This window comes from Zalophus californianus, chromosome 6 (genome assembly GCF_009762305.2).
Source record: "Zalophus californianus isolate mZalCal1 chromosome 6, mZalCal1.pri.v2, whole genome shotgun sequence".
Taxonomy (NCBI): Eukaryota; Metazoa; Chordata; class Mammalia; order Carnivora; family Otariidae; genus Zalophus; species Zalophus californianus.
The window spans coordinates 103,923,045-103,948,576 of NC_045600.1; the positions used below are offsets into that span (position 1 = coordinate 103,923,045).

Genomic DNA, 25,532 nt, shown 5'->3' on the forward strand with positions numbered 1-25,532 from the left:
AAGAGTGGGACCCCTCCCCCGGCCCCCTGAACAACTCTCCAGCAACCACCATTCAAGGATATGAAAGCCACTCACTGGTTCTCATATTACTTCGCACACTCACTTGCTCGTTCTCCTGGTCACTCATTTGTGCACGCTGAGTGCCTACCAGCAACCGCCGAACCCTGCACCCTTCCTGCAGAGACACGCCACTGTCAACCGCCCTGCTCTTTAAGCCCACCGCTGGTTCCTCACAGGCAGCACTGGAATCATGCTACTCTGGTTAGCTTCCTCCTTGCCTAGTGGAGCTGCACCCCATACTAGGTCTCCGAGGGCGACTCAGGACAGGCTCTTATTAGCAGGTTACACTCACAACCCAGCTGCAGAGGAGGAGGAAGGGGGTTGCTGAGGGAATGGGCCACGGGGCTGATGCGAGGGCCTTGGGGCGAGGGAACAAAGTGTAGGACACCCAGGATGACAGAATAAATGAAAGGAGGGGCTTCCTGCTCTCTGGAGCTGCTCTGTCATCTCCACGCCAAGCTCACTCTCAGTGTGAAGGAGTGTTTCTGATGGGTCAAAACGCCGTCAGAGTGAGACTAGCCCGAAAGCTCGTTCTTTCTCAGAAGCTCCACTGGAGGTAACAAAAGCAGCCCACGCTCTGGTTCCTGAACTGGCTTTATTTCTCTGCATAAGGAACCCTGCACAGGCAATTCAAATTAAAACAAAATAAATATATGAATATTCATGTAAAACTGTCCTTTCTAATGAACAATTATACACAATGTACAATTTCATGTTCACTGGGTGGGTTTACAAAAATGTACCATTCCCAACTAAAAATGCACCAAAATGGTTCCATGCAAACTTATCAAAAGTGACCAAAAATGTGGAGGGAAAAACCTGACTGAGAGTACTTCGTCTTTTTTTTGTACAATCACAGAAAAATAAAAACATCTAATTTCTTTGTTACATTTAGAGTAACTAAATGTGGCCACTGTTTATAATGTCGGTTTATGTTCCTAAACATCTATGTAGTTACCATAAAAGTGTGTCCACATGAAATTGGAAGTGAGCATTACTGAGAAAAGGGGCGGCGGCCCCCGCGTGTGGTCAGTAGTCAGTGTCCGAGCCCTCGGCGTTGTCCACGTTCCGCGAGAGCATGTAGTTGTCCATGTCGATGGAGCGACAGTTGTTGATGGCGTAGCGCAGGCGCTCGGCCATGACCAGCTGGCTCGAGTAGGGGGGCAGCCGCAGCTGGAAGAAGCAGGTCTGTGAGGTAGGCAGACTGTCGTAAGGCTGTGGAGAGAGAGAGACCCGGAGCTGTGACTGCAGCATTGGGAATGTCCGGGGCGGGGGGGGGGGGGGGGGGGGGGGGGGGGGGGGGGGGGGGGGGGGGGGGGGGGGGGGGGGGGGGGGGGGGGGGGGGGGGGGGGGGGGGCGGGGGGGGGCGGGGGGGCGGGGGCGGGCGCAGGGAACCTGGTACCACGCCCCCCAAATCAGGAAAGCACTTTTCGAGATGGGCTCCACGGACAGGAGTACAGCACCGACTCGAGGGGAAGGAGACCCCAGGCTGTGGTGGAAGGAACGTGGGCTCTGGGGTTTTCTGGCGAACATGCTTCCTTGCTCTCCTCACCGCGCCCCCCCGCCCCCCCCCCCCCCCCCCCCCCCCCCCCCCCCCGCCTGGTGTGCAAAGCGCCAGCAAGCTCTGCCTGGCAGGACTACGTGGGAGAACAGGCTTTGCACCCAGCCTGCCATGGAGGGGCCGCCAACAGAGCCCACTCCCTTCCACCGGGAGGGTGCAGACCCGGAGCTGGGGCACAGAGCCCCCAACAGCTGGCGAAATGGAAAGAACACATGGGACGGAGCCCCCGCACGCCTCCACCCTTCCCCGTCCCTCCTTGCATCCCTCCTCGCGGGCCCTCTGCTGCCTCGGCTGCCGGCACACAGCTCACACGAGGAAGGAGCAGTGAATTAAATCCTAGTCCGTCCGTTAAACGGACAGTGACGCAGTCCTTTAAAATGATAATCATGATGGCTAGCAGCAGAACAGAAAAGTGCTTAGGACAGACTGAGCCAAACACAGCACATAACCACCACAGGCACGCCACAGAGGTGGCAGTAGGGGAGGCTGCTACGGCAGCGGGGGGGGGGGGGGGGGGGGGGGCATATGCTCCCTGGCCCTCCCTGCAAACGTCGCCATCTTCCACACTCTCTGTAATGATAGTAAGTTTTTACATTTTAAAATAAAGGGACTTGCCCTTTCTTTCTTGCTCAACTCCTTGAAACCCTCCCCCTCCTCCTTGGAACCCTACACCTGGCGAGTGCATTTCAAAGAGGTGGGAGCACGAGGGCCTGGAGGGCCCAGAAGCCTAACAGGGCCCGAGCCAGTGAGGACACAGAAAACTCAAATGCAGGAACAGCATAACTAGCAAAGACACTGAAGGGCCATGTCAATAGGTGCCTCTGATTTGGAAGGTGGAGCAATGGTCTAAAAGTCACAAAGGAGGGACCCACCGTGGTCAGTTTTCTGAGGCTCAAAAGCCTCAGGCAGGGGATTAGTGGTGGATTAACCCCTGGGATGGTAGCCTGGGACAGACAGAAGGCAAGGGTTTTTTCCAGAGCTGAATAGAATCAAACCGTTGCCTCCACCCACCTCTCTCTGAAGCAACAAAACAGATTTACAACTTATAGTTTCTGGCAAGTCATGTAGAAAATTTATGGAAAGGCTCTTTTCATAGCCCTTCCTGTGCGTGGCCTCTCCGGCAAGCCTAGCCCAGGAGTGGAGCCCGGGCAGGCAGCTTCAGGCGGCTGGGGGAGGGATGGCTCTGGCTGTAGCAACCTCCAGGAATAGTTACTGGAAAAACACCAGAAAGGCAGATGCTGAAACTGGCAGGAAGGGTCCTTGTGTGAAGAGGCCCTACTTTCCTTACTGTTTCTGGAATCAACAGCACGGGCCCTGCTCGGAGGACCTCCCAGCTCTTGGGCAGTTGGGGATGGAAAGAGAGAAAGAGAACACAAACACTTCTAACCTAATGCTGGGTTCAAGGAATGTACCAAGTATCCTGGAGGTGGACAGAAGGATATCTAAGTCTGCCCTCGAGAATGGTCAAGGGCAGCAGGAAAGCATCCAAGAGGGCTTCCTGGAGGAGAGGACACTGGTGTGTTGGGCCTAAAGGATGAGTAAGTACTTGCCAGGCATAGATGGAAAGGGGTGTGAAGGAGAACTTAGTAAAGGAGAGGGACCAGCCTACACAAAGGCACAGAAGTTTAGAAACAGTGTGGTGTGTCGGGAAAAAAAGCCAAACGGTCTGTCCTGGCCAGAACATGGTATGTGTTAAGAGGTGCCGTCAGAAAGCTGGGGCAGAGACCAGACTGGAGATATTTAAGGCCACTGAAGCAGTCAGCACTTATTCTGGAGTCAACGCAGGGGGGCTCCTCCGGCCTGAAAGGAGACTGACATGGTCAGATGGGTGCATGAGAAAGAGGTGTCTGGCAGCAGTGTGCACTGCAGGTTCTAAGCCCTTTTCTTCCTTGGCCATCTGTCGTCACGGCAGCTGGGGCTCTTCACCTACCAGGCCGGAGAGGAGTGGCCCGCCTGCTCCACGACACACACCGCACGAGCAGCCGCGGGGCATGCGCACCAGGGCTGGTCAGTATCTTCGTGAAAACACACAAGACCACATCCCAGTGCACCAGTCACACGATGAAAAGGCCCAGGGAATAAGAGGCAGCAGAGGCAGCATGACAAGCGCTCTGCCAAGCTGAGTTTTCCCTCAGGAAGGTACTGGGGGATTTATCAAAGGTTGCTGGTTGTAGTGTGCTTTCTACATCCAGTTAGGGCTTTTTTTCACTCAAGTTATGTTTCTGAACAAGTTTTTCCGCTTGATTTTTTTTTAAGTCTGGAAATCCCAAACATGAAGCCTGAACTGGCAGGCCTACTCGAGGGTCACAGTGTGGTTTTCCCAAGAGGCAAGCAGCCAGGAAACAGTGGGGCAGACATGACGAGGAAGGCCGAGGAGCTTACTTACCCTATCAACCTTCATGATCTGAAATCTCTGAGAAATGTCAGCAGTGTTGGCCGGGAGTCGAGATCTTCCAGACACAAACCTCATGAAAAGCACGCGCTCCTCATTGGAGAACTCCTCCAGCGTGTGCCAGAACCACTGCACCAGCTGGTGCTGCTCATCTACCTCCCGGTACCGCACCACTTTCTTCAGGACTTCCACGGAAATCTCAGGCATCCCACACACCATCTGCTCCAGCTGCTTGGCTGTCAGGAGTGACAACAGCGGCACAGGGACGATCCAGGACATCCCTTCTCGGACGGCAGCTACCTGCTCCCAGGAGAGGTTGTACATCAGACATGTGTCTGCAGACTGGGCACCTCCCACCTGCTCATCCGTTCCCCAAACCCTCTACTTGTCCCCCAGAACTCCAAGCGCACATGGCCCACTCCCCTGGCTGCTGACCCTTTATCCGAGCTTCTCCCTACCTGTGGGACTTGTACACTCCTTCCGGTCCCAGGTCAAGTCAATTGAGAAGCCTGACCTCTGCCCCCACAAAACTCAGCCCACCCCCCACCCCTCAGTGTCAACTGCACTCACTTATATTCCTAAACATGTGTGGCTGCGCACTGTCACACCGGGCTCTGTGGGCTACTCGGGCTCGTCGGCAGGCTTAAGAAGCCCCTAGAGGACGTGTCTAGCTTCTACTGTTTTTGTCATTCATATTTTTCTTTTGAAAAGAGTTATATCCTTTTGGTAAAACTTATTTGTACTCATTGAAAAAAAAAAAAGTACAAAGAAGAAAGTAAAACTAGCAAGGCCTCCTGTAGGAAGGCAGTAGGAAGGACAGAGCATTTAATTGGGAGACTTGGGGTCTGAATCCCAGCTCCAGACTCTTCTTTTACTTTAATTTTCTCATCTGAGAAATGACGCAAATACCTGCTGCTCACACGACTATGATGAGATTTTTCCCTGTAAGTCTGTGTGACCTGCTGCTTCCTTCTCCTAGCCCGGTGCTGAGAACAGGTCGGCTTGGGGGTGCTGAAGGGAAGCTGCCAGAGGCTACCCACAGTCTGCTTCAAAAACACCCCAAGGCTGCACAGCAATGCACACCCTACACACAGACTCATTGCTGTTCAGGACTTGCTCATAAACACTTCTTCGCTCTTGGCCAATTCAGAACCATCGATGATAAAAAGCAAAAGGAAAAAGCCTGAGGACCCAAGCAGGAGCCACACCTTGGGGAAGGCCCTGGGGCTGTGACTGGTACCAGGGTGTCCTGCCGGGGCCAGGGAACAGGACTGGCCGTGAGGGCAGTCTGGATGGGCATTAAAGGGAAGACCCCAGCCAAAGTTTGCCCAAACACAAACTGTCATGCCTGGCAGAATACAAACCAAAAGCTGTCTGGAAAAAAATGAGGCTGAGGTATGGGGCCGGCTGCCTGGCAGGGAACAAATGGGGACAGCTATGGGAAGAACACTGGGTTCCAAGAGGAAGAAGCCCTCACTGCTGAGAAATGAACAAAGCCACGGCAGAGCTGAGCTGGCACCTGAAGAGCCTAGACCCCAAAGTTCAACCTGGTTTGGGACCCTAGCTTTGCCTTGGGCACTTCATGTCCTTTCTCCAACTCAGTGCTTTCACCTGTGAGATGGTGACAGCAATCCTTCCGTCACAGAGTCACTGAAGGAAAAACTGCACATGAGGCAGCCTGGCCCCACACCTGGCACGCAGGAGGTAGTTAATGTATTTTTAGTCAGTTATTTACCCTGAGGATTAAAATTCTGAACAACTGGAGACAAACCCTAAGCCCTGGCTGTGTAAACAGCATTGCCCACAGGACCTGCCCTCACTAAGGGATAACAGTTTTCTGACTGGACTCGGGCCAAAGCCAGAGTCAAAGAAGGAACCCGGAGGGAAGGCCCAGAATATATATACTTCAAATTACTACAGACTTTGAGCCTCAGTCTAGCTCTCAAGAAGACCCTAGCATATTCTGCAAATAAAGTATTACTAAAGTGGCTATTAAGGCCTGTATAACCAAAAAACCATTTTTGGACAAAATGCTCATTTCTTGGGGGTGGATGTTCATTTCTCTGGTCACTCATCACATTCTCATCATTTATTATTAAATGCTTACTACATGTCAGCACAGAACAAGGATATTTAGGAGATACAGACACACACACACACACACACACACACTACATGTCAGCACAGAACAAGGATATTTAGGAGATACAGACACACACACACACACACACACACACTACATGTCAGCACAGAACAAGGATATTTAGGATACACACACACACACACACACACACACACACACACACACACACACACACACACACACACACACACACACACACACACACACACACACACACACACACTATAATGCAATAATTGAAGAAACAAGATCCAAACTCTGTGGCCTAGTTCTTAGACCACAACATAGAAGTACTGTGGTATCTTGAGAAATTTCTAAGTAACAAAAAAGATTTCTACAGGCTACAGACCTGGAGGAAAGCTGGTCTGTGGAGGAGAGGTATTTTCAGCTGGGGCCTGAAAGGACTTCAGCAGGAGGGGGAAAGAGGCACTCATGTGGGATTGCAAGACCAGTGTTTAGGGGTTTATTCGCATGGGCCTTGACTGACCCAACTCGAGTGCGGACCCTGAGTTGGGGACATTAAGAGATGAAGAAAAACAAAACTGAGGATGAGTGAGAAGGCAGGGTCTAAACACCTGGTTGAGAGCTTGGCCTCAATCCAACCAGTGACCAATTCAGAGCTGTCCTAAGGCCTTGAGTAAGGAGACAGGAAACCCAGAGGTAAAGTCTGAAAAGTCTCTGAACAGGGGCTGAAAGACAGATACAAACTAACTGACACGGTAGTTCATATACCCAAATTCAGCAGTAACCAGTCAGTTCTTGTTTGAAAACAACTGCAAACATTCGCATACATGTCACATTTCAGCTCACCTGTCGGTCCATCTCATGAAGTCGATATTCAATGGCCCTCTCTACATACTCCTTCCTGTTGGAAAATGTCAGTGGGATACTATTTCCACCTGGAATTATGGGAACCATTTTGCCATCAGCGCTCTGGCCAACAAAAGAATCAAGAGGAATCATCTAAGAAGAAAAAAAATTTTTTTTTACTAAAAAAAAGGTATATTACACACAAATATAGCAAAACAGTAACAACATTAAGAATTTTAGGGATAGGGTGGCACAGCCGGTTAAGCATCTGACTCTTGATTTTAGTTCTGGTCCTGATCTCAGGGTTAAGGGATCGAGCCCAGCATCAGGTCCGCACTCAGTACAGAATCTGCTTGGGATTCTCTCTCTCCCTCCGCTCCTCCCACTTGTGCTTGCTCTCACTCTCTCCCTCTCTCATATAAATAAATAAATCTTAAAAAAAGAAAAGAATTTTAAGGACAAAAACGAATCGAGGTAGCTAATCACGCCACTTGGTCAGAAGGAAATGTGCTGACTCATCTGGCTGTAGTTAACCATTTCTTTGTCCTCAAACCAGGTTTGGTGAACTCTGGTCACCCCAGGCCTCCCTCTCCAACGGGGTTCCCTTGCTTGTCCATTCTAGCAGGCAGAGAGTGGACCGAAGAGGAAGGAGCAGAAGAAGCTGGGTCCTGGTGCCAATTCTACCCATGAGCATCTTTTTAAACTTCTGGGGCTGAGCTGCTAGGGCAGCAATGGGACATGCCATCAGTCAATCAGACAGCAAGGGGAAGACCAGATCTGAGTTTTCCACAGAAGAATTCTAGTCAATACCAGCAGAACATGGACTGGCCAAGATTTACCTCATGGAAACTTTCCTCGGTAATCCCACTGTCTTCAATGTGAAGAATGCTGTTGAGAGTCTGCACGTAGAGCAGATCCACCTCCTCCAGGTCTTCCAGGCTGAGTGGGACACAGCACAGCTGCTTCCACACCAGAGGGGCCAGGTGGAGGTCCAGAGGCTTCTTTGTGCGAATGGCAACCCCCATTAAAATTCCTAAGAACTTAAACTGCATTAAGTGCTCATCAAGGCAGGCGGAGGGGTTAAAAAGGAACCTGCAAAATTAAAGGAAATAATTCAAATAAAACTGTCCTCGTTTCTACTGGAAGTAAGTTATCAGACAGGTACAGCATTCATCCAGACCTGTGCTGTTCAATATGGTAGTCATTTGCCAGATGTGGCTACTCAAATTAAATAAAATTTAATGGAGTTCTTCAGTGACTCTAACCACATTCCGAGTGCTCAAAAGGCACACAGGCCCAGTGGCTACTCTTTTGGACAGCACAGGGACCATATTTTGAATTATTTTCAGAAGAAGCATAAAAGAGCAACTGCATGGTCCATTAGTCCCTGAGCTACCTGCTCCAGGATGCCCTATTTCCTAAAATCATTTCATTTTATCATTTACAACTCCATGAAGCAGGATCCAAAATTCAAGGTTTGGCAAATATAGGTATAACACAGAACTGCTAATACTAAGTGCTGTGACTTGATGAATTTTGATGTGGAAAATTCTTTGCGGGGAGGCCATGTGGGCCTTCAGAAACATAAAATAAGTCCGGTTTCATTATCAAGTCTGGGTTTCTCCTACCCCTCAATATTATCGTTGAGTTGGTCCCATAATAGAGTCATGATGGAAGTGCCTCAGTTTCCTTATCTGTGAAAAGGGAGTAATAAGAGTTCCCAGTCCTTTGGGTTCTAATGAGGATTCAATGGGATAATATATGTAAAGCACTTAAAGCAGTGTGTGGCACACAGTAAGTTCCCAGTAAGTGAGCTATCCTTATTACTGTAGATGATCGATAAGCACCTGATGACTGCCTTACCTATCCCGGTTGTAGCCCACTTCTGCGGTAGCATTGGGAGAGGGTATAAGAAGGTCAACGATACCAGTTTCAAGTTCCTGTAAAAGAAAGAACAGTTTCTTGAGAAATGACAATCAAATGCATCAAGAGAACAAACTAGTTACATTAAAGATCATACTGAAAAGAGATTATTTTGAGGAATTTATAATGTTATGTGACAACCGGCCATCTCTATAATTTTTGTGGCTTTAATTTAAAGTGAAATTACAAACATCCCCCTTGTATAAAATACCCTGTAGTATGCAGAACTAAGATAAGAAAGTCAATCCAGGGCAGGAGTTGGGGTATCTGTGAGCAGGGCACAGTGATATTCAAAAAGACCCAACAAATAATAGGCAAAAGTTATTTTAGTCACAGGATTTATTAGAAAAATCCTGCTACAGGTAAAGCGGGAAGGGTCAGAGTTGACCTGGAAGCAAAGCTGCCACTTTAGATACCAAATAAGAACTCGTCTAAACTCAGCATTTATTTTTCTAATTCCGCTAGAGCCTGGCAGTTCTACTTCATGAATTAATCAGAGCACATGGGTGGTCCTGGATTTGTCCGTTACATAAATGTAAATATGGGTCATCATTGTTTCCTCTACCAGTATTAGAGCAGGACTGACAGCGAGTCACTGGTGGAGTCAGGCACTGACATTTATTCGGGAAGGTATCTTCACAAGTCATGTCACAAACCCTTGCTATAATTCACCTCTACATCATTAACAGTATGATTTTTATGTAAGGCTCACAAATGCATCCTTGCTACATTCATAAGAACATGTCAGACAGAGTAGTCACTGGAAATGGTAAAATAGCCACCACCTGAACAGATGACTCATCAGGGGGACATCGCATGAATATACCTGGCACATCTCTGTGATAGTATCATCAAACACTCCCCCAGCATCATCAGCCCCTTCTCCAACCAGCTTCACCTTCCATGCTCGCGAGGGCAGACGGAGGTCTGATGCATTCAGTTTAACTACTTGTCTTGCTATTTGAACAAAGATGGGCTTACACTTCCGTCCTCTTCAAAAGAAAAGGAAAACAGAATGAAATACAACTCTTACTAACTTCCCCAAACCATCACTTGAAGGTATCTTCCCATCAGAGGGTGAACAAGCCAGCTTAACAACAGCCGAACAGTGTGCTAGGCCCACTGTGACCACACTGGGTACTAAGGTAAGCACTGTTACTCTCCTAGTTTGCAACCCAGGAAGCAAAAGCTCACAGAGATTAGTTAGGAATCACATTCACCTAAAAAAGTGCTTGCTAGGGGCGCCTGGGTGGCTTAGCTGTTAAGCGTCTACCTTCAGCTCAGGTCATGATCCCAGGATCCTGGGATCAAGCCCCGCATCGGGCTCCCTGCTCGGCGGGAAGCCTGCTTCTCCCTCTCCCCCTCCCCCTGCTTGTGTTCCCTCTCTTGCTGTGTCTCTCTCTGTCAAATAAATAAATAAAATCTTAAAAAAAAAAAAAGTGCTTGCTAGCTAGTAAAACACACATATGCTAACCTGGTTGATATCCTCTTTACAGTAATTTGAGGTCCATAGTTTTTGCCTTGAACCATGGTTTTTCCTATGGAGCGCACCATCGGGAGGGTGTAGACTCTTGGGGCTAACAAAGGCCGAAGCTGCCCCTGTACGATGCCCCACGTCCCGGCATTATAATGGGATGTACTGCTCTGTAACAGACAGGGAACTTATCAGAGATGGTACAATCCAAGGCTTCCCAGAAAAAACAGCTTCTCACTTTTAGAACATAATTCTTTTTGGTTTAAAAGTATAAACCTGGATAGCAGTAACTATTAAAAATATTTTTTTCCGATAAAATATACGATTATTTTTTAAAACTTGGAAAATACAAAAAAGGACCCACACACATGCACACACTGAATCCTCCATAACCTCCATGATCACTCTCATCTGTTTCCTTCCAGTTCCCTTCCATGTGTGCAAACATTTCTCACATTGTTGAGAACACATTGCTTATGCAATTTTCTGCTGCTTTTCTCGTTTTAAGTTTTTATTGTAAACATTTCTCCCGCTAATTACAAACAGTTTTCTAACACTCTGTTCAGTGCTGCACAGTATTCTGCTGGCTGGCTGATTACCTATTTCTAACAATGATCTGTCAAATCTCTCATATACCCCATGACTGGTTACCCAAGGATTTCTAACAGTTTTACAAACTGATACACATTTTGGCAGGCATGCTGACACATTACACAGACCAACAAACATAGCCAGCTTGCTTTCTTCCTGTATCACTAGACTGTTCTATAAAGATGGTCAAATCAGCCGAATTTACTCTCCCCCCGCACAGGATCCAGAATGCTCATTTGTGAGGCGATCAGGACGTCTCCGCACGCGTCAGACTCATCTACGGAGCCACTGGGACAGTGGTGCCAACGCTTGTGTGTGCTCGAGTTTTAAAATCACATGTTGGACTTTACAGAAAATACACACTTAGCCATTCGTATTTCCTTGAGCTCTCGACAGACCAAAACATAGAAGGAAGACTACTCTGTGCCCAGCAGCATGGTTATCAGTACCTGGACTATTCCTAAACCAGCGGTAAAATGGAAATGGAACTTTTGCCTTTTCTACCCCTCTTGGGAGCTGAGAGTAAAAAGTTTTAGCCATGGAAAAATATTCCTGGGACCTGGTGAGCACGTCACGGGTAGTGCTTCCCAAGCCGACACGTTACCTGGTTGTTAGGGCTGAGGTTCAGGAGCCTCCAGGACGAGTACATGAGGTCAGAGAAGTGGTAAAGCAGCCGGAGCCGGGCCCTCGCTGTGTGGATGCTGACCTCCCTGAGCGCCCCGTACTGCGGTGGCACTGTGTCGGGCAGGCCCAGCTGCAGAGGTACGGACACACCTGCCAAGAGAGGGAGCACACACTTGTAAAGGAGAATGCACTGCTTTCATTTTCAGTATTTTGAAAATTTTCAAACACACAGAGAAGCTAAGTATACAATGAACACCCATTCCTACCACCTAAATTCTAGAATTAATATTTGCCTGTATTTGCTTCATCACGTTTATCAATTCCTCTCTCCATCAATTCATCTTTATGTTTTGATGCATATGTGTTGGTTTTCAAGACATCTTTTTTTATTTATCATTATGGAAACTTATTTTCTCCTTTAATTTAGTTTCCCATTTAACTATGGGACTTAAATAGTTCCTTCACAAAAGAACAAAAACAGGGTCTTCTGGGTGGCTCAGTCAGTTTAGTGTCTGCCTTCCACTCAGGTCATGATCCCAGTGTACTGGGATCAAGCCCCATACGAGGCTCCCTGCTCAGTGGGGAGCCTGCTTCTCCCTCTGCCCCTCTCCCCTGCTCATGTTGTGTCTCACTCTCTTTCAAGTAAATAAAATCTTAAACAAGAAGAACAAAAACAAAAAACCCCAAATTCTTCCTTTTGTATTCGATAGCTGCCATCTTCATAAAACATAAGATGTGAGCCAGGCCTAGGCAGGCAATTCTGGAAAATAAAAATGGGCAGCTCAGCAGGCACCTCCCACACTTACTAGGATCTGACAGAAAGTGACCATGATAGAATGAAAGCTATGGGTGCATGATTCATGAAAGCTTTGTACTGCAAGAATAAGAGCTCTGTAGAAGCAAAGACCGTACTCATGGTTCCCCTCTTCTTAAAAACAGAGTAAACCTGCATCATTTGCCTTATTTGAATTTCATGTAAATAAAGACTTGCACAGCTCAATTCTCAGTTTTTTATTCCCAATTAATTTTATTAATACTATTAATAAAAGCTAACATTTATTGAGTATTTCTATGTGCTGAGCACTATTCTAAGAGCTTCATGTAAATTGTTTCATTTAATCCTACAGCTGTTTACAACAGGGGCTATTATCATCCCATTTTACAGACAAGGAAACAGAGTCTTAAGATCACTCAGTTGGTAAGAGGAAAAGCTAGGATTCGACCCAGGCAACATGGCTCCAGAATCTGGACCTTGAACCACCACACTGCAGAGCGTCTCTCCTGAAGTGGGAGTGAGATCTCTCTGTAAGATGAAGAGGACCCTGAGCACCTGAAACTGTCAGTGGGTGAGCAGCACTGCTCATTCTGGACTGTGCTAATCAGAAAACATGTCCTGCTTGTTTGGAATCTACTTGATAGTCCTAATTTGCTCCCTTAGGGTATTTAACAGAAAAAAATCTCTATGGTGAGTCTTCCCCAAGGACTTAGAAGCAGAGGTCAGCAAAAAGGGAAGAGAATGCTGAGTTCCCAGGCACAAGGTTGCTTCAAGGAACTCTAGTCCGACACACCAGAGAACAGTCTAAAGAAAGGGCTTAAGGGCCTGGGAGAGAAACAGCCCAAAAGCAAAGAAATGCATAAGGAATGATAAATGCCCCACACTTGTGGGGAATGGAAGATGGATCCAATATGGAGAGTATGCAGTAGAATGTAAAGTATATAAATACACATTTTATTTTCTTTATATCCTTTTTTTTTTTTAATAAAGATTTTATTTATCTGAGAGTGAGAGAGAGAGGCATAAGCCGGGGGAGAGGCAGACAGTGCGGCTGGAGACCACTAAAAGAGAGGCTGCAGGAGCGTGGCTATTTCATCTCTCACCCGGTGCCCTCGGTGGGACAGGCGGTGCTGTCCAGGCAGCACTGTGGCAGCGGCCAGCTGAGAGCTGCCGAACGTTTTTCCCTTGCAAAACTGTCACCAGGGTGGGTTCTCGAACGTGGTTGGTGTGGCCTAAGCCAAGCTGGGAATAAATTACAAAAACAAAGAGTCAATTAAAAAGAGGAAGAGGAAGTCAAGATGATGCAATCTGCCTTAGGTGATAGCAGATATAAATAAATATCTATGCCAAGTGACAGCATCAAAATAATTAAATTAATTCTAATTATCTCTATCAGAATAGTCCTCACAGCTCAGACTGTCTCCTAAAAACTTAGCTGCAACAAGGCCATTCCAAATCTAGCAGATGAGTCTTAATGACGGAACACATCCTTGGATTCCACTTCTAGAGAGGAAATAACTCTTGGAAAGTTAAAAAAGTAACAGAATGATCTATAGAGCTTTTATTTAAAATACACTGATTTCTTTTTAACATGAACTGCCTGGGCAACAATAAAGAATTATAAAAACATACACAGTAGCAGATTCGCATTTCTAGATCTCTGTTCTTAGGGTGTGAGTGGGATACCCAGTGTTTCAGTGGCTAAGCAGCTCAACATCGTTAGGGGAGGATCATGTCAAGTCCCTGCCAGCGACCTCCCTAAAGTGTCTTCAGCAGCAACTCTCTTCTCATTAAGAAAATGTGCAGCCACAATGATGAGCAGCTTCCTCACCTGTTAACATAGTGATGAGGTGACCACAGAGTCAAACTAAGGCTACTATGAATAACAATGGAGACCCTGAACTTGAGGGCCCCTGGCTCGGTGGGCAGACAGAGCCAGAGAGGATTTGTGGAGGACGGGGATGTGGCTCTGCGCGCACGGCTGAAAGCCACTGTAGCAGCAGGCATCCCAGACCTCCCACCCAGATCTCTCCCTCCTTCATATACAGGGTAGGCTGAACATAGCAACTTCTCGAATCTTCGCTCAACCTCTCAGAGGCTCAGTTTATTCCTCTGTAGAATGGGGATGACAAGACTTCCTGCGCAAACACAAATAGACTATGTATACCACACTATGTACAGTACTATGTCCTATTATTAAATATAAAAGCATTGTTGTTTGATTCTTTCCATGTTCCAGATCAACTGATGCTCCCAGGACCTAATCTCACATATTACCACAATAAAAACGATGATGATGATAGTAGCAAATACCTATAAAGTTGCTGCTTACTATGTGCCAGGCCCTTAATGAGTGTAGACACACACATATACTCAGTTAATTCCCTTAATCACTTTGCCATACCATCAGATTTTTTTAAACCATGGTATAATATTTACTTGGCCACTATCAAGAGAGAGACATGAACAACTGGACTCACAAATAAATCCATCCCATGGCAAAGTGATGTGTGTGAGACATTGTGGTAGATCTTATGAGTTTCCTAGCCTATCCCTCTCCCAAATGAGGAACACTGTCACAATTCTAGAATATGAGAGGACAAGCAAGATAAATATTTACCTGTCCTTCTGAATTGCTCCCCCAGGCATATACATCTCCAGTTGATGCCAAAGCAAGTGTGTGCTCAGCTCCAACTGCCACATCTTCGATGACCACTCCAGCCAGGACAGGGACCTGCTGTGGTCTGTTGTGATTGCGAGCACGCCCCTCTGGCAAGCCTATCAAGCGATCTGAAAACACAGTAAGAGAAAATTTATGGATGGGACACCACAGTCTTATGTTTTCTAATGAGTCGTTTAACTTTTCTGGTGGAATAGCAATGACATATTTAACTCATGATGGCAAAAGCTGCCATTCTGATACTGGATTCTGAGTGAATGAAGTTTGAAACAGCACCTTTGCAAAATGTCACAGATTCCTTATTCATAAAATAAATAAATCTAAAATAGCAGCTTATTTCAAACCAAGAGGCATCTCCATTACCCTCCTATTTGAGAGGACTGGCACATAGTTAAGAAAGACCCTATAGTTCTTGCATTCTAAGAAAAGACATCACTCAACTTGTCTTGTCCTCAAACTTCGAGCCAACCTCTCCCTTTACCTTTGCTGCCCAACTTCTAGAAAGTGCAGGCTAGCCCCTGTTGCCCATGTCCTCTGGAACTGTTTGGCATAGCCACCTTCTGCAGCCTACCCTTCACTCTCACCACTGCACTGAGGCTATGTTCTCAAAAGCCATGGGTAGCTCCTAACTGCCTATGGCAGCAGCCTCTTCTCAGGCTCTACCCCCGGAGCCCCCATAACCTTCTGCTGACCTGTCCTCAGCGCCTCCTACCTGCAGAGATTCTGCACTATCCTGGCTCACTGGCTACCTCTCTCTCCATTCCTTTCAAAGCCAACTCTCCCAAGTCCTCCTTCTGTGCTCACCTGCCCTTCACTCATATTCTCCAGAGTTCTATGCACTTCTTTTTTATCCTACACTCTCCCTGAGTTTCTTAAAGCCTATTAACATGGTTTTAAATACTATCATTATGCAAATCTACATCTCTATAACCAATTTCTTTGGAGTTCCAGATCCAAATCCCCAATAACTTGCGAGACATCTCCATATATATACCTTGAGTATATGGCCCCAATTCAATATGACCAAAACTAAGTTCCTTACTTAGTTCCCCAAAACCAGCTCCCTGTCCTCAGTGACATCGTTGTTCTGCCAAAACTAGAAACTTCCCTCATGACTTATTTCTTCCCCCTCCTCCTATCTGCCTTACACATTTCTCAGTGACTACAACTTGCCAAGAAGTTCTATGTAAGAAGGTGAGTATATTTGCCAGGAAATCACACTGTGGATGCTTGGATTAAGAACCCATTCAAGATCTGAACCCTGAATGCCTATGAATTCCTAAGACCCGAACTTCCATTCCCTGGAAGGGCTGGGGAATTGGACAGGATCCAGAGTAGCTCCGGTGGTCAAGAAGTGTTTATGGCAGCACGGTGTAGGCAGCAGAAAGGAGGATGGAAAGGGCTTTGGCAGGGACTCTTCTAGCAAGAGCGAAGGCTCTGGCATGAGAGGCCCATCAGTGGGGAGGAGAGTTTGTCCTTATGACAAAGTTCATGAAAAAGGAGAAAAGTAGCTAGTGAATGAAGGTCATAGTGGCCACCCATAACAAAAAAATAACTCTATTTAGAGCACTTTCTATAAAACTGGAAGGCAAATGTTTCTATAATACATGCATACACAAAACAAGCAATGTAATGCCTGGAAAATGCCTTACCTTGACCAAAGGTATACACATGACCATCTTTGGTCAATGCAACAGAAAACTGAGTTCCACAAGCAACCTTTTTTATTCCAATTCCACAAAGGACATCAACTTTCTGCAAAATATAAGTATAAGGCACAAACTTTTAAAAAAGGAAAATAAAAACACCTTTGAAATTGCCTACTAGCATGTATAAACTCAAGGACTATCTTCTAATAAAAATACTCATTGTCACCTGTTTCCACCCAAATCCACACTCCTAAATGTTATTTTCTCATACTGCTCTACAATTTACCTGAATTTGTGTGTCGGGGGGGCGGGGGGAGTGTTAGGGAGGGGCATTTGACTAAAATCCCTGGGACCTCATGTGAGTGGAATCACTCCTCTGCGCAACAGGGACCAAAGAGAATCCTGTAGCCTTTTAAACAACTTTACATGAGACCATGTAAAGCCATGGGCTGCTCCCAGTTAGACTTTTTCTACTTTCAGAGACGGCTTCCTGGCTTTCCATATCCTTAGCTGAATATTCACCAATCTAGCTATCAAGATATTACAGATTATATACGATAGGGCATCGGGAGTTGAATATACATTAAATATTTGTAAATCATGCTGTTTGTTAAATGTATTAGGAAAACCCACTGAAAGAACTGTGCAGAAGGTCTTCCGCAGAGCCAAGAAACCTTCTGTAATGTGAATATTAGCTTCTAATTTATTATTTTCTATATTTCCTTATTATTTTTTAAAAGGAGGCGCATACTTGTATAAATTAGGGGTAATAATCTGCTAAAATGGCAGCTGCAAGCAGAAGGATACAAAAGATTGTTCAAGGTTCCCTCCCTCAGACACCCTAGAGATACGTCTATAACTATTTCTTCTCTACATGGGAGACGGTCCTGCATTGTTCAGCCAGTGTATGGGGACAAAGGCTTATCCTTGCACAATTTTTACATCCAGTTTAGCCATTAATGGCTTATTTAAAATCAAGATCTAGGGGCGCCTGGGTGGCTCAGTCATTAAGCGTCTGCCTTTGGCTCGGGTCATGATCCCAGGGTTCTGGGATCGAGCCCCATGTCGGGCTCCCTGCTCAGCAGGAGGCCTGCTTCTCCCTCTCCCACTCCCTCCGCTGTGTTCCCTCTCTCACTGTATCTCTGTCAAACAAATAAATAAAATATTAAAAAATAAATAAAATCAAGATCTAGAATGTTGGGACATTTAAGAGTAAGCAACAGACGCTTCTAAACTTCATTATGAATTACTAAAATGTTAAAGGTAAATTATTTCCAACTAAAAAGAAGCACTGACATAGATGAAAACTGCATTGTCTGAAACCCTAAAGACAATACTGACCTGAGGGGAAGATTTTGCAGTGGAATTTCCTAAGCCTAGTTTTCCATAGTCCCCATCTCCAAAAGCCCACACCATGGAGCCATCCGCTGATACTGCCAACGTGTGGTTTAAGCCACATGCTACCTAAAGAAAGAACAGGGTATTCAGTAAGGCAAAATCATACCCCTAAACCATATACCTGTTTCTGGGATTCTTCTCCACTTCAGTGAGAAATTTGGCTATATATATTTTTATTTTAATTTCAGGGCCTCCTACATATGTTAACAAAATGTGTCAGTAAGAAAAAATTCCTAATGTCCACAAACGAAAAAATAACTTTTTTCTTTGAGGCGAAATCCTTCAAATATCTGTGGCAACCTTAGAATCAGAGAACATAAAAGGAAAGGTACGTAATGAGGCAAAAATACCTCAGAGACAGGCTAAGGAATGATAGAGAAAATGATAAAAGTATCTCCTTGTTAAGAGGTAATCTCAATGTGTACAGGACAAGTACTGCCTAAAAGCAGCAGTACCAATGATGCTGCAATTCGGCCATCTACTTCCAAACTACCAGACAGCAGTCATAAAAATCAGTATGGCTTAAAGGTTTTATATCAAGTTGCATTATGGAGGGGGTTTTAAAACATTTGCATCCTGAATTAATGCTTTCGTTTGTCAAATATGACTTAAAATGTGAATTCTCACATTGGGAAAAAAAAAAAATCACAAAAAAGGATCAAGTAGGCCAAATAAAATGTACATGAGGTTAAGTACAACTGATGATTCTCGTCTTCTTTAAAGGACAGTGTCTCAGTGCACACAAAGGAAATAAGACACTATGACCAGATGGAACATATTATTGACTTATTCCATGCCTGTCCAATCTGATATCCCTCCAGTGCAGTCACTCTCTCTGGAAGTTTTTTGTTAGAGGTGTTTCCAAGACCCAGACGACCGTAGTCACCATTGCCAAAAGTGAACAGTTTGCCATCTGAAGTTACCACTGCTGAGTGCTTGAAGCCACAAGACATCTACAGACAGAACCAAGGAGAACAAAAAAATTTAAGAAGAGGGTATACTAAGAAAGAATGAAATCCGTCATTTTTGGTGATTAATATAGTAATAAACTTCACTGACAACTCAGGATCTTCAAGACCAGTATGTCCTACCTGCCCAAGTGGCCCTCCTGTTTCCCCAAGCCTGATCTCCCCATCATCCTTAGGAACACCAAGCTAAACAGCTTCCCTTAGAAGAACTGCTGCTATGCTTTAGCTGTGTACAGATTGACCTAGACATTACATGCGATAGTAAATGGGGAAATTCTTGTGAACTCTTTGGTGCTAGGCAATTTCAGAATATCATCCTAGTTCTAGAGAGGAGTTTTATTCTTTTATAAACTGTGTTCCTAATATTTATAAATAAATATATCTGTATAAAAAAATATCATCCTAGATCACTAGTTGATTTTCCAGAATATGCATATGAACTCAACACTTGTAACAATAATGATAAATGTTAAGCTCTGCATCCAACCTATCACTGTATCAAGAACTATGGGGCACGAGCTAAACCCCACTGTGTTTCTTCCAAGCACCTGAAGTACCCCATCCTGGGCCATGGAATTGGCTCAGGAAAAGGGATTCCATTCTATTACCAAAGCCATTCAAATTTCTAATAAACTCAAGGGTGAACAACCAAGAACAGTGGATCTCTTGTAATGACTCATAATATATTTTTACTATTATTTCCTGTTAAATTTGAGAACACTATTCAACAACTAGTATATTTATATTCAAAGGCAAACCGATCCACATCCTGCCTGACCTGCACCACTTCTTCTCCTTGTAAGGCCTCGATCTGCCTGGGGCGCCGCTGCCTGTCGCTGTTCCCGTGGCCGAGTTTGCCATAATCACCATCTCCCCAGCTAAAGACCTCTCCACTTTCAGTCAGGGCCATTGAGTGCCCATCAGAACCACAAGAAGTCACCAGCTGGGTCACCACAAATCCTGGAACAGAGCAGAAAGCCAACAAGTCACTGGCTGGTAAAACTCTTTACATGCAGCTGCTACAGAATACTCTTAGCATGAAAAAATACCAAAACTGTCTTACAGAAAGAAAGGCAATGTCTTTAATTTTAAACCAAATTTGAAGCCATAACCTAGTAAATTGGGAGCAGTCACATAAAATGATGACAAGGAAGAAAAGGAGGGTGACGGGGTCAGTTATAGTCATCAAGGCCTATGTTCTAGCCACTCCTAGAAATGCCTTACCTGGAACGTCTCCTTTTCTACTTTCACATGGAACCTATGAGGCAGCTATTATCATCACCACTTTTACAAATGGGCTAACCGAGTCACAAAGAGGTCTAGTCTAGCTTGTGCAAGGTCCTAGAGGCAGGATGCAATAGTACTGAATAGAACCCTGCCCTCCCATCCCCACTGCTGTGCTCTGGGAGGAAGAGATCTCAAGGAAGAGAACTCAGAACTATTTCAGAATTGGTTCTGAACTCATTGTTACTTGTATGTTTTTACTGAGAAAACCTTATTTGCTCTCTTTGTAGGCTCTGGAGTCAGTAAAAGTTGACTTAAGAAACAAGCCAGGAGCTCCTGCAGTGGATTCTCCAGACGTATTCTTTTTCCAAGTCAGAGAACTCTGACAGAGATGCCCTGTAAAGTCTTTAGTACATTTGCACATTTCCATATAAATTGATTTTTACTTTTTAGGAAACACATGCATGATTATTACTGCTATTAATAGTTGCCTAATTACAGTTTTGCAATTTTAAAGAATTTGTTTACAATCTTCAGTAGGTCTTAGAATAGTTATTTATATCAGTGAATTCAAGCACTGCCATGATAAAGAGCTTGCAAAATAACATAGCTTAAAATATGGAAATCAGCCTGTACATCCTAAATGAGAATCTAAAGAAGTGAAAACTCTCTATGACTCTATCTAGCAAAGGTTTGAGATAAGTTCCAACATAAGCTAACATTCCTATAGTTAGACCATAGTTTTGACCACCTTTTAACTGAGGATAACGGTACCTTGTAGGGCTGAAATAACCGTCAGCACATGAAGGTCATCTGAATTTCCTTGTCCCAATCTGCCATAACTTCCTTCCCCACAAGCCAACACTGTGCCATTGGCCTGGATGACAAAGGTACAATTCTGACCACATATGACCTAGGATAAAAACACACAAATATATTATCCTTTATTATATAGCTTTAACACTTAAAATGATTCTATGCATACCTAGGATACCTTTATTAATTCTTCTATCATTTCACTAAAGAGTATGGGGTTCCTACAAGCTCTTGATTATTATAAAACTGCTTACTTAACAAAGAGATGTATGAGGCTCATTGGACTATTTAAAATCATTTAGAGGCGCCTGGGTGGCTCAGTTGGTTAAGCGACTGCCTTCGGCTCAGGTCATGATCCTGGAGTCCCGGGATCGAGTCCCACATCGGGCTTCCTGCTCAGCGGGGAGTCTGCTTCTCCCTCTGACCCTCTTCCCTCTCGTGCTTTCTATCTCTCATTCTCTCTCTCTCTCTCTCAAATAAATACATAAAATCTTTAAAAAAAAAAAAATAAAATAAAAATAAAATCATTTAGAACTATCCTATCTACAGGGATTTCAGCCAATTGTGCAGAGTTTATTTATTTTAAAGATTTTATTTATTTGAGAGAGAGAGCACGTGCATATGAGGCAGGGGTGGGAGTTCAGAGAGAGAGAAGGAGATATTATGGAGCAAACTCTGCACTGAGCGCGGAGCCCGACACAGGGCTCTATGTCACAATCCCAAGACTATGACCAGAGCTGAAATCAAGAGTCAGACACTTTACCAACTGAGCCACCCAGGTGCCCCAATTGGGCAGGGTTTATTTTATTTATTTTTAAAGATTTAATTATTTATTTATTTGTCAGAGAGAGCACGCACAAGCAGGGGGAGTGGCAGGCAGAGGGAGAAGCAGACTCCCCACTGAGCAAGGAGCCTGATGGGGGACTTGATCCCAGGATGCTGGGATCATGACCTGAGCCGAAGGCAGATGCTTAACTGACTGAACCACCCAGGCATCCCACATAGTTTAAATAATAACACTGACAACGAAACAAACAGAAAGAGGAAAAGGTGAGGGGAAATATTAAAGACTGGCTAGAGATCATCAAGAAGCGGAAAGCTGAGGGGAAATACACAAGAAAAAGGAGTGCATCCTGGGACTTACTAAGGCGGAGAAGAATGGAAGAGAAAGCAGTGGCCTGAGAGAGGGTTTGGAAATACACTACCACGATTATTAGAGGAGAGGGGTATCAATGAAATCTAGCTAAAGATCCTTGTAAGTTAATGACCACAAAACAGAATCAATAATTAGGAGTATGTTAACTTCTATACATATGTACTAGGCAGGCCTAATGCATCATGATGTTAATTTATTACACTTGAAAGCAAGAAAAATTTAGAACTTATTAACAAAATTTAAGTCTGATAAAAACCCTAGAAAGCTTTTATTTAGAAGGTATACATTATGACTTTGTTTAGTTATTCCTCAACAGATTATACGATGGATAAACTTTATCTGACAGCAAGAAATTAGAATTGTTAGAGTTCCCAAGTTTCTTCCTCACTTCTTTACCCTTTTAGTTACCTGTTGGGCTTGTGAGAATGAGGGAGCTGCTGCAGGGACCATTACATTTCTTCCCGCTTCTGCCAGTTGTCCATGCCTGCCAGCACCCCACAGGTAGACATCACATTTACCTCCCAGATGCCAGTCCTAGAAGACCACATTAATCTCAAAATTAGACTCAACCATTCCTTCTAACAAACATGGGCCGGCCTCTATAAGAGACACCAGGTTACAAACAAACAAGCATTTAGTATCAGAAAATTTAATTAGAACCACCATCTAGCTATCTTTACTGACCTCAGGTCTGGAAGTTGCCCAAGACATAATTTGTTCATCCATGCCATTAATCCATTTACTGTTATCCTGCAAGACACAGCAAACATCAGGATGAATCTTAATAAATCCTACTCAAGATTTATCTGTTTTTTTAGAAAAAATAAATAAATAAAATAGCCTCTCCAACGTGGGACCTGAACTCAGGACCCTGAGACCAAGACCTGAGCTGACATCAAGAGTTGGATGTTTAACGGACTGAGCCACCCAGGCACCCCAAGATTTATCTGTTATTAATTAACAACTAAGGGGCACCCTGGGTGGCTCAGTCGGTTAAGCGTCTGCCTTGGGCTCAGGTCATGATCCCAGGGTCCTGGGATCGAGCCCCACATCGGGCTCCCTGCTCAGCGGGGAGCCTGCTTCTCCCTCTGCCTCTGCCTGCCTGCCTGCCTACTTGTGCTCTCTCTCTCTCTCTCTCTGTCAAATAAATAAATAAATAAATAAATAATCTTAATTAACAACTAAGTCTTCTTTCCATAAAAGAACTTAGTAAATACTTTAAGAAAAATTTTTTAATACTTTAAGAAATTAAGAGTAGTTTTATAATCATGCCAAACTTGACTATGCATTGTTAATATTTCCCTTTATCATAAACACTTTACAATCAACTATCACTATCACTATCACATTGGCGATTCAAAGTTAACCATTTAGGTTTTCTGAGCACCAACGGGTACAAGGTCATGTGCAGGAGTTACCACCCCTGTGAACTCGCTGTACAGCAGCAGGCAGGTCACTTCATCTTTCTAGGCTTCAATTTCCTCATCTAGGAAATGACAGATTTGGGGCAAACAGGCTCAGAAGGACACTTTTTTTTTTTTTTAATTTTATTTATTTATTTGAGAGAGAGAGAGTACATGAGAGAGTGCAAGTTGGGGGGTGGGCAGAGGGAGGGAGAAGCAAACTCCCCGCTGAGCAGGGAACCCAACACAGGGCTCCAATCCCAGGACGCTGAGATCATGACCCAAGGTGAAGGCAGATGCTTAACTGACTGAACCACCCAGGTGCCCCAGAAGGACACTTCTTAATTAAAACTGTATTTTAGGGGCACCTGGGTGGCTCAGTCAGTTAAGCGTCTGCTTTTGGCTCAGGTCATGATCTCAGGGGCCTGGGATCGAGTCCCGTGTCGGGCTCCCTGCTCTGCAAGGAGTCTGCTTCTCCCTCTCCTCCCTGCTTGTGCTTGCTCTATCTCTGTCTCTGTCTCTCTCAAGTAAACAAATAAAATCTTTTAAAAAATTTAAAAAAATAATATTTTATAGCTATAAAGAAATTATCTATATTTAGATAATTTCCCTCAATTCATATTTGTTTCGTATCTATATTTTTGTATTCAATGTCTGCATATGTAAATCTTAACTAAGTAAACAGGTTGTCAGATCAAGCACTGGCCTGCTCTGTCTATACAGGCATCTCATCTACATCACAGTTTCTACATCTGGACGCTCCGAAATACAATCAAAGAAATGACAACTGGAATGCTGTTCTTCTATATTCTCATTTTATGGTGATTAAAAGATGATTAAAGTGGCAAATAATTTAGAATCTATATGTGGAATAAATCCCCCAGGATGACCCAGGAAAAGATGTTAAAATATGTATAAATCAGGTACTAAACAAGGAACCTATGGACAAAAAGTGAGAAAATATGGGACTTTGTCACCGAAAGCCACCAAGTTTACAGGAGCTTCACAGTTCTTGTATAAATAATCTTTGTCATCATAGAGGGCTGCCATAAGACTCAAAGTGACTACCTGAAAGCAAGATATTGTAAGTTTATCTAAGGGCATGCTTCTAGCTATCCAAGCTAGGAAATACTTACTGAAGGTCTGCTACTTGCTTAACACCCATGATACAATCTCAGCTGTGAATAGTAGCAGCTCATACTATGCTTACCATTAGGAATAGAAGTTCATCCTCTGGAACAGGCTCTAGATCAGGAACAGTAAAAGATTCTGGAAACTGTGCTCCATTGGTCAGGGCTTCAGCAGCCTTTATGGTGGTTGAGAAACATTCTAACCAGGCCCACTCATTTGGATTCCAGGATGCTGGGTCGGGGAGGCAGCTCTGGTGGTGTGGTGGCACTGGAGGGTTACATAACAGCTGATCCAGATGCAGTCCCACAGCAAGGGAAGCCAGACATTGCATGTAGGGGCTATGAACAAGCTGATCACCACAAACCACATGCGGCTAAGAGGAAATACAAAAAGTCAAACTGAAGAGCCTGTACCAAATATGATAAATTAACCTATTGTATTCTGAAAACCTATAATTGTATTTTTTAAGTTTACTCTTTTTTTACACCTGAAATTAGTATTACTCTGTATGTTAACTAAGTGGAATTTAAATAAAACCTTAAAAAAAACAAAAAAAAAACCCAAATTTATTTTTTTTATGATCTTTACTTTGAAATAATTTTTAGATACACAGAGAGTTAGAGATAGTACAGAGGATTCCTGTAAATTCTTCATAACATCTTATATAACCAAGAAATTAATATTGGCTACAATACCAACTAAACCACAGGACTTTATTTGGTTTTCCCACTAATGCCCCTTCTCTGCTCCAGGA

The 25,532-nt window shown here is 44.5% G+C and overlaps 1 protein-coding gene across 5 annotated transcripts in view; it reads right to left on the reverse strand.

Moving 5' to 3' along the window:
• Positions 1 to 641: 641 nt before the first annotated feature.
• The window catches only part of HERC1 (HECT and RLD domain containing E3 ubiquitin protein ligase family member 1), a 187,792-nt gene continuing 162,901 nt past the window's right edge, over positions 642 to 25,532 (reverse strand). For 4 of the 5 annotated variants that reach the window (XM_027569669.2, XM_027569671.2, XM_027569670.2 and 1 more), the window contains exons 61-78: positions 24,858 to 25,151; positions 22,929 to 22,994; positions 22,653 to 22,778; positions 21,047 to 21,185; positions 19,827 to 20,008; positions 18,878 to 19,033; positions 18,024 to 18,146; positions 16,686 to 16,788; positions 14,974 to 15,143; positions 13,457 to 13,595; positions 11,559 to 11,728; positions 10,364 to 10,533; positions 9,716 to 9,881; positions 8,830 to 8,906; positions 7,806 to 8,058; positions 6,967 to 7,119; positions 4,008 to 4,313; positions 642 to 1,275 (exon numbers count right to left, since the gene is read on the reverse strand). In XM_027569669.2, the coding sequence (XP_027425470.1) occupies positions 1,090 to 1,275; positions 4,008 to 4,313; positions 6,967 to 7,119; positions 7,806 to 8,058; positions 8,830 to 8,906; positions 9,716 to 9,881; positions 10,364 to 10,533; positions 11,559 to 11,728; positions 13,457 to 13,595; positions 14,974 to 15,143; positions 16,686 to 16,788; positions 18,024 to 18,146; positions 18,878 to 19,033; positions 19,827 to 20,008; positions 21,047 to 21,185; positions 22,653 to 22,778; positions 22,929 to 22,994; positions 24,858 to 25,151 (2,979 nt within the window). In that variant the 3' untranslated portion in view covers positions 642 to 1,089. The remainder of the gene's footprint in view (positions 1,276 to 4,007; positions 4,314 to 6,966; positions 7,120 to 7,805; positions 8,059 to 8,829; positions 8,907 to 9,715; positions 9,882 to 10,363; positions 10,534 to 11,558; positions 11,729 to 13,456; positions 13,596 to 14,973; positions 15,144 to 16,685; positions 16,789 to 18,023; positions 18,147 to 18,877; positions 19,034 to 19,826; positions 20,009 to 21,046; positions 21,186 to 22,652; positions 22,779 to 22,928; positions 22,995 to 24,857; positions 25,152 to 25,532) is intronic. The other variant, XM_027569672.2, reaches the window with a different exon arrangement.